Source organism: Drosophila bipectinata, chromosome 3R (assembly GCF_030179905.1).
Source record: "Drosophila bipectinata strain 14024-0381.07 chromosome 3R, DbipHiC1v2, whole genome shotgun sequence".
NCBI lineage: Eukaryota > Metazoa > Arthropoda > Insecta > Diptera > Drosophilidae > Drosophila > Drosophila bipectinata.
Window position 1 is genome coordinate 16,224,057 of NC_091739.1, and position 9,265 is coordinate 16,233,321.

At 44.3% G+C, this 9,265-nt stretch overlaps 1 protein-coding gene across 1 annotated transcript; it reads left to right on the forward strand.

The window, feature by feature from the left end:
• The first annotated feature begins 892 nt into the window (after nt 1-892).
• Nucleotides 893-5,643, forward strand: LOC108130684 (carcinine transporter). The gene is made up of 10 exons (XM_017249268.3): nt 893-1,876; nt 2,151-2,585; nt 2,645-2,763; nt 3,075-3,237; nt 3,347-3,523; nt 3,587-3,736; nt 3,962-4,186; nt 4,412-4,539; nt 4,640-5,061; nt 5,343-5,643. The coding sequence occupies exons 2-10, from the start codon at nt 2,275-2,277 to the stop codon at nt 5,445-5,447; spliced, it is 1,800 nt and encodes a 599-aa protein (XP_017104757.2). The 5' UTR covers nt 893-1,876; nt 2,151-2,274; the 3' UTR covers nt 5,448-5,643.
• Nucleotides 5,644-9,265: the final 3,622 nt, after the last annotated feature.

Here is a 9,265-nt window from a genome sequence, read left to right on the forward strand (position 1 = left end):
ACCTTTAATGGCGTTGGCTTTCCCACACTCTTCCCGTAAGGGGGCAGCACTTAAGGTCCCATCCATAGGAGCTCTTGATCAATCCAAAGAGACCGCCTTCAAGCAACTGTATTTCACCAGACCCCTCAATGGAATTATAAGCGTGTGGTTTTCGGTTCACGGCAATTGGAAGAAATTGTATGACCTTGTTGGACCCTGCCACTAAGCTTTCTAAGATCTTGACAGAACATAGGAGACATAAAACATGCATTCTTTACAGATTATGAAAATAATATTTCAAATAAGATTGATCACAGCGTTAGGTACTTGCTTAAGGTAGTGTGAAGTGCAAAGAGGTACACCGTACCTAGGGCCACCAACCTATCTCAAGTTGATGAAACGTGAACAGTTCTCTGATCCAGAAACCGGGGATGCGAGTACCCGTGAATCTTCGCCACGCTTAGACGAACATAGCGATGTGGTGTCGGTGACAGTCAATAGATTAGCACACCGCCAACGTAATCTGTTCTGATTAAATTTACAGATCTACTCCTTATCCCAGATCTATATAAATCAGCAGTGATGGAGGCGGTGCTAGGGCTAGACGGGCCACTGATTACTATGATGATACGATGTTTATTCATAGAGTGACAGTCGTCACTGGCTGAGCTTAGGTTTTACAGCGTCTAGCCTCGGAGAACTGTACAGACCAGGCTGAATTTTCGCTTAAGTGCCTTAGTAAATTGTTAAATTGCTTTTGTCTTTCGGTCGGCCGCTATATATGAAATATGAAAATGGATATTATTGCATTTGCATAAACCGGTTCAAGTGGACTCTATCTCATTTTCAGCTACGCCTCCCCAGAACCGTTTCAGTAGCAGTCGTCTTTTAGTGACAAAAACATCATCACCCTAACCAGAAGAAATCTTCGTTGCTTGCCCGTCTAATCCAAACTACAAATAGTAACAACGCAGATCGGAGTGGATAAGGTCTCGGAACTTGGAGTGCAAGTGCAGTGCGAGTTTTGAGTGTATTTCGGCAAAGACCGTAATTGTCAGTTGAGCCCTGATATTTGAGCTTAGGATTAGAGGCATGTTTTTCCATTGTCTCGAACCCAAAATATATCTGTAACCGGTGCGCAATTATCTTATCTGATAAAGAAGCTTTTGAACCCTCTAACTACTGTGCTATAACCTTAATAAAAGATGAAATTGCAGTCAATATTGGGGATCCGCACATCAATCAGAAAGTCTTTTATGCAATGACAACAAGCGAAATGTAAACAATTTCACGACCGCATTATTATACAATATATACATATATTCCGGCGATGCGAACCCATTAGCAGCCCATTAACAGTTGATTCTGCTGATTACCATGATGACCCGTGGAGCTCTTATCAGTGGGCCAATGGGGAAAAGTGATTAGATTTTGAAAGCCAAAAACATAACCTGCTCAAGACCTGCTTTTTTGACAGGTTCACCTCAGTACGAGCCCTGCAATGGTTATATACATTTGTGTAAATCAAATAGACATTCAGCCTTATCAGCAATCCACTTTATTGTGCTCCGTCTCCGTTTGGGCCTGATAAGTCGCCCCACAACCGATCTGGAAGTCAGAACAACACCGACGTGTGTTGGCCACAGTTGATGATCTCTCGACGACGATCGCCAAGATTAAACCGTTTCGTGACGGGATGTGAAAAGCATAATCGGGCCCTCAGAATCCACCTACACTTTCAAATCTCCCTAAAATTGGGATGAATTAAAGAAACAGAAACATTAATGGAAAATAGTTTTAACCCGAATTCAAAGTTCCGCAGTGGTAGCTAAGTTTATCTGTGTTTTTTTAAATTTATCAAACTTGATTATTTGTGCCGGTACAAATAAAATTAGTGGTAAGTGCAAAAATGAAAGAGTGGTTGTTAGCTTAAGTAAAATAATTGAAAAAGTTGAAAGTATTTAAACTGTTAACTTTATGCTCAAAGTTATAAACCAAATGAAAAGTGTTTGCTTGAGTCTGCACTAAAACTTTAATATTTGAATGACGGTTATCAAATGTCTAATCCGTGGTCTCTAATCGTTTAATGACATCCAACAAAGCAAAGAGTTAGTACTTGCCATCAATTTAAGAATTATGAGTAAATATGTTTCCATATTCATAATTTCAAGATTTTATTAACTGCTCGTGTCTCGGGAGATCCCCTACAATCTCGAGCGCCGCCTGCCATAAAGATTTGACCGACTATCTTTGAACTTGGGAGAAGCACGAGAAGAATACCACGAATAGAACAAGATGCGCGATAAGCTGGAGCAGGCGAACAGCCGCAAGGCCTCCCAGGCCTCCCAGGGAAAATTCTCCCAGATGGACATCGACGAGTCGGAGTTCAACGATCCCTTCCAGCAACTGATGGAAAAGGCCGGAAACCATGGACGCTACCAGACGCTCTACAACTATGTTTTTGTCGGAGGACTGGCATTTTGTGGAGCCATGATCTACATGAACATTATTCTGGCCCTCAATATACCGGATCACTGGTGTACGGTAGCCGGAAGAGAAAACACAAACTTTTCGCTGGAGGAATGGCGGGAAATCACCCTGCCCAAGTAAGTATGGCTACATACTTACATTTCGGACGGTTTACGTGAATAAAAATTTGGAATAGACAGGCTGACAACCGAGGAAAGCTAACCTTCAGCAACTGTGAGGTGTATCGGATGAATTTCTCTGATATTGAGAATTGGTCAAGCTGGAATACTACACAGCGCACCAATGTAACAGAAAGTGAGTATTATTTTTATTCTATGAATGATAAAAATCCCTGCCAACAGTATATCGGGATTAGGGCGACACACTTTTTTAGTCAAATAAAGTTTTCTAAGAAACAAGGCTTATATTGTAACTTCTTCCTTCTTCTTACATCAAAACGATTCAGATGTGAAAGTAAATGTTAGCATAAACAACTGTTTCCAGGATTAGTTGTGAAATTACTTTTTATTCCTGCGGCGCTCCTGCGACTGCTGTCTTATAGATTCTTGCAACTTTGCACTCGAATGCATTTTACGACTGCTCCCATTTCCATTTCCGTTTTTCAGCCTGCCCGAATGGTTGGAGCTACGACAAGACTTGGTACGAGAGCACAATCCCCACCGACCACAACTGGGTATGCGCCAAGGATTTGTTCGTGACAAATGTGTTTGTGGTGGGCCGTGTGACCGAGGTGGCCGGTTCATTTATATTGGGACAAATGGGCGACTCGTAAGTGCGCGTGGGAGTCAAAGTCGACTTCCACTTCCTTCGCTGCCTGACTAAATTATGGCAATGTCGGTAATTGAATTTGTCCACTCTTGATACTTGAAAACCGTAGGTATGGGCGCAGGTTCGTGTACTACATCAGCGTGGTCTTCTGCTCCCTGGGACGCATCGGTTCGATTATGTGCACCAGCTCGTACACATGGTTCCTAATCATGTCCGGCATCGTGGGCCTCAGCGTTAACAGCCTCTTCCAGTCACCCCAAATTATCGGCATGGAAATCTCCCGGGAGTAAGTTTGGCCAAAGTTTTTGCACAACTTTTATTGCTAACCCCGTCCATCCATCGACTCCAGGGAGGATCGCAGTCGAATTGCCTTCTTTCAAAGCTGTGGCTGGTCCATCGGCACCACACTGATGCCCCTCCTCTACTGGTGGCTGCGCCACTGGGACTCCTTTATGTGGCTCACCTCGCTGCCCACAGCAATGGTCCTCCTCTTTTCCAAGTAAGTCACGAAATCGAAGCCCAAATCTAATCACTCTCCAAATTAATGACATCACATTAATTGCGAATTGCCATTCAAGTTAAACTTCGTTTAAGTTATTAGTTTTTATAAAACCATCTTAATGTCCATCTATGAGAAATTTAAAGTTTATTGTCCCATAGATCCTATGTACTTATATGTAATATTGTGACTAAGGGCACATTTAATTGTTTTTTTATTCCACAGATACGTAATTGAATCTCCGCGCTGGCTTATAAGCAAAAGGCGATTCCGCGAGGCCATCGTTCAAATGCAGAAGATAGCCAAGTTTAATGGCCACCGCTTCGATGTTACTGAAAAGGAGTTGGCCGAAATCTACAGTCGGGACAAACAGGATGTCACCTACGGCATTGCATCGCTCTTTGCAGGCTGGCGGTTGGCCCGCAACACTATTATTATGGGCTTCAGTTGGTAAGCTTTTACACAGCAAGAAAGTCTTAAAATATTATCTTCCCGGGGAATGTTTTTATAACATAACTATTAAAACTATTGTATAGGATGGATATTCTGTTGTAAAATGCTTTGTGCTTTTCTTAAAGTCCCTTATATTAGAATGATTTTTTTTTCACTACCTCACACTAGAAGGTCGCAACATTGGCAATTTGCATGTCTAACTGCCGATTCATTCCTTTCCAGGTGCGTGGTAGCCGTCTCCTATTTCACGCTGGTGCTCTTCAGTTCCCGCATGGCAGGCAATCCGTTTCTGAACTTTTTGTACCAGAGCGTAGTGGAAATTCCCGCCTACGTTGTTGGCCGCTACATGGGTAAGTGCCGCTGCGAGGCGTGACGTGACTCTGATTGGAGCACTCCATCACGGAATTTGCAACATTTTCCATTTTCCACTTCTCTTGGCGGTTTTTGTAGGTGATACGTATGGACGGCGATTCACAAACTCGGTATCGTTCCTTATCTCGTTCGTCACCTGCCTGCCCATCATCGTCTACTCCGTGGATGAGCAGTACGAGAACCTAATGATCTACCTGGCCACGTTCATCAAGTTCCTCAATGCCCTCACCTTCTTCACGGCGAATCTCCAATGCCTGGAAATTTATCCCACCTGCATGCGGCAAACTGGGGTGGCGCTGGGCACCATCCTGGCCAATGCCATTGGAGTGTTTGCTCCCTACCTGGTCTACCTAGGCACCACTGTGGACATTCGGGCTCCATACTACATTCTGGGATTGTTGTTCCTGCTGGGCGGGATCGGCGCTCTTTTCCTGCCCGAAACGCTGCACAAAAAGCTACCGGATACTTTAGAAGAGGCCAGCCATTTTGGCAGGCACGACGTGAGTGTTTATTTTCATTATATTTCGCGAAACATATTTCGGTTCTATGTGATATCCATCACTACGCTAAATCTATAAACAGTTTTGGATACAAAGTGCTGTAAAAGCTACTTGACTGTAATTACTTTCCCAAAAGTTGAACGAGTTCTTTAAACTTCTTCCGCTGAGTTGAACAATCAACCGAGGAAGAATTTTTCTGGCACATCGACTACGTAATTTATAATCTAAATTATGCAAAGCAGCCGTAGCCTAATTTCATTTTTCACAAATTTAATTTACAGAAATTCTTCAGTCTGCCGAAACCGCCGCTGGCGGCGGACCAGGACGACGGCTTGTCATCCCATCCGGAGCTCGCTAGCCTCAGACGCTCGGAGACGGCGCCTTGAAGCGGTCTGAATCCTGAATCCTCAAAAGTAGTCCTTCGAAGTTTTTGCGACGGCAATCGATTGCCACTCCCGTTCACCGCGTTCACATTCCCTTTTTTGTGATGTTACATTAAGTTTGGCCCGAGAGTATTGCGAATAAAGTATTGTTATGTAGGATGTCGTAATAAGACCCGCATAAATCACAAATCACCCGAAACCCCTACCGAACACAAAGAAATCTCTGCAGCAATGAGTTTATCAGCGCATCTGTCAGAAATTTACAAATTACCTGACGCGCCCAAGGGCCAGGAGCTGGGGTAGCTAATGCTGTGGCTAATTTAATAAATGACGCTCCACATGGCGTATGCGTAATGCGCGGCAGGCGCCTGATTTATGCAAGTTATGTATCAATTTTTATCACCAGTTGCAGGAATTGAGCCAAGTCCTGTCTCATTCACTCTAACTCCTCTGCCTTTGGTAGGAAGTTGGCAAGTTGGCAAAGTGTTAAACTGTAAGCAGCCACTGACACCGAAAAAAGGAAGCAAACTCACAGAACAGCAACAGGAAACACAAGGTATTGAAACGAAAAGAGACCGAATTTAAAATTCTCTATAATAAACGAGTATATTTAATTATTAAGAAACTAGTCGGGTACTGCAAGATAAATACTTTTAAGATAATATTATGAAGGCGAGATTTAAACTAAAGTTTTCCCAAAATGTTGACTTCAATTTTCAGTATGTATTTTACACATCGACCGCCTGAACTATCCTTTCGTGGCCCGCAAAAGTTTTCCTCGTACGGCAAGCCTGGAACACAGGACGTGCAACTTTTGTGCGCAAAGGTGTTTCGTTTTTCAAGTTATTTATTATGATTTATTTGCCAATGTGGCGCGCTGATGTGGCAGCGTCTCAGACGGAGACTGAATCTTGGTCGCCACCCCATATCCTTCCCTCCAGCAACTCCAACTCCATCTGGCGTGGCTGCAGCGATAAGTAAATTGTTTATCCTACTTGTGAGTTATGTGCTGCGACGGCCAGCCAGCAAGGAGCTGGGCCAGGACCTGTTTCCACAGGATGAGGCCAGCCATTCAGTTTGATGATCATGTTGATGTTGGCCCTAGGTTTCTTGGGCCGGAGCTGTAATGGCCACGGCAGCTAACATTGTTATGCTTTCATAAACAGCTGAGCGCAATTTTCTGATAAGCCAGGTCCTGCGCCAGGACCTGGTGCTGGTGTTGGTGGCTATTTGTTTCAATTTATCATAAAAGGCAACGCCGGAAGTCAGCCGAGCTGCAGTTGAATGAACGATGGAAACGAATAAGGCGTAGAAGGCGGGCGGCGTCTTGAAGCGGCTTAGCAAAGTCCTGGTTCTGCTCTGACTCTTGGTAAGTCCTTGGCAGCTGAATGAGCAGCATTAGAAGAGATTTCCTACCATTCTAGTCAAGAGGAGTAGGATCCCGAGTAGAGGAGCCCTTTTAAGGACTGCATAAATAGGACTCTCAATTATCACTGTCGCCATCAAAAGACTACTACACTAGAAACGGTTTTTTGGGCATCCTAATTCTACAAATAAATATTATCTAAAAGAATAGAGACAAACCGTTTGAAGTATGGTTGAAATTTTTATAAATCTGAAAGTTTTCAGTCTCTGCTGTTTCTTTCCTCAGTGTAGCCAAATTACCCCAAGCTCGAGAATGTCTCGCCTTGGTCCTTTTCCAGTACAGTCCAACCCTTCCCTACTTGTCTTGGCAGTAATGAAAACAAATGCCCGGCCATTTGCAGCAACGGGGACAATTAAAGAGGCAAACATTAGGAGACTGCAATCTGCAATGGCAGCGAAACGAAAAGTAAATCTGAAGTGGTAGTGCATTGCTGCAATGCTGTAGAGCTACTTTCCTACAAATTTTCTCGGGCTATTTCATATTTCACGCAATTGAGAAGGAGCCAAACTATTTGCAATATTTCAGGCTGCCACACGAACAAAATCCAGACATGAAAAATGCAATGCTTGCTTGGGCTTCCTTTGGAAGTGTGGGCGGAAGGCCAGGGTGGGATTGGCAGCAAGAAGCGGGTGCCACAACAGTGATTGCGCTTTATTTGTGATAATAAAACACACCATCGCGCCGAGACGACGACGACAGAAAACTGAGGGCCGGAAAACAGGGCGGGTGGCGAAAATCGAACCGCGAAATTGCAACAAACTGCGCGTGCATTGGCCTCCGAGAAAGTCGTGGGGTTGAAGCGAACAGAAAGGGCAGATCCCGTGACTCCCGCAGCAGAAGTCAGGACCTCGCTGGAAACCGGGGTGAGAATATTTAAGCTGCAACAACGTTGCAGCAAATATTAAAGGAAAACACGGACACGGAGCGGCATCGGGGCGCAAAAGGATTTACTGCATATTTCATGTTCACAACGAACCAATTTTACGCTCTTCAAATCCTATTAGTCAATGGCCCTATGGGGATGCACCACCACAGATTCAGAGCCACCAGCAGTTGCACCACCAAAACCAGCACCGGCAGCACCAGGAGTAGCAGCATCCAGCTGAAGCTCCAGCCAAGGCAGCTGTTTCGGCAAAAGGGTTGAGATTGAGTGGTGAACTGTGATGTGGGTGGTGCTGGGTGATTGGTGATTCCTCCGCTCAGATACAGCGCCTTACTTGCACACATATGCATGTATATTAAATGCACTCGCAAAAAATATTTCTCTGAAAAATTATACAATTTTTAAATTGTAAAATAACAAAAAATGGTGTTACAGAAACTAATCAAATGATATATTTCTAATAATTTCTCTTTATCTTCGAATAGCATGTTCTGGCCCAAAAGTATTTTCTACTGTGTTTATAGATACATCCTTATATATGTGCTTAATATATAAGTAAGACTCTGGCCTGGGTCAGCTTAGTGTGTCTGGCATTTCCGCACGATTATGCATGTGAGTGGCGGTGTGGCTCCTGGTAGCTGGGTGGTAGATGGGTGGTGCTCGGGCCTTTCGCATTGGGTGGGGATAAGCCCAGTGGACAGCCCGCAAATGCCCGCTTGGAAATGTTCCTCATCAATCTAGTTACTTCGAGGGCATGAATTATGAAAAACGTGCAAAATGCAAACGGAAATTAAAATTTATATAAAAAATTGGGGGTACGGAGAACGGGAACTTCCACTCCGTTAGACAACCCATATACACACACACGATGAAAATCAAAGAAAGCCGAAAACAACAGATGAAAAAACTCGAACGAGCACAGAAGCTAGGGAAATATGTATGAGAAAATTAAACATATTATCCCAGACCGTCGGCATTCAGTTTTTGGACAGACTCCGGTCGTCTCCGGCACAGCTGTTGAAAAACAAACCTTAACTTTGGCCGCACACAACATTTTTGTCAGGATCCTGCCGCTGCCACGGCTGTCCTTTATTAATTTAACAGGCTCCGGCAGTGATGCGATGCGACTTTGACTACAACTTGAACTACAGCAGTGTTGGAATCAGAAACGGGGCTTTCCAGGGGATGATGGGCGGTGGCCACGACGGAATTCAACAAGCCATAAAACATATGAGGCAGCCGAGTCACATGCATTTTTCATGAGCCGTTGGCTTTTGTGCCCATCACAATCATCGGACCAGGCCCGAAAAGACCCGGACCCCAGGATAGTCCCCCTCGCTTTTCACTGTACAGTAGTAACCCCACCACGGCTACGACAACAATCATCGTCAGCACCCATCCTCACCGACTCAATAGGAGTCAGCTGGATGACTTCTGTTCCAGCTCTGGCTTCTACTCCTGCTTCTGATTTCCTAGCTCTTGGCTACACTTGAACTTACAATGACACGTTCA

Coding starts and splice junctions, on each gene's coding strand:
- LOC108130684 (XM_017249268.3), top strand. CDS start 2,275: ATGCGCGATAAGCTGGAGCAGGCGAACAGCCGCAAGGCCTCCCAGGCC. Junction 2,764..3,074: donor GCGCACCAATGTAACAGAAA/GTGAGTATTATT, acceptor TCCGTTTTTCAG/CCTGCCCGAATGGTTGGAGC. Junction 4,540..4,639: donor CGTTGTTGGCCGCTACATGG/GTAAGTGCCGCT, acceptor CGGTTTTTGTAG/GTGATACGTATGGACGGCGA.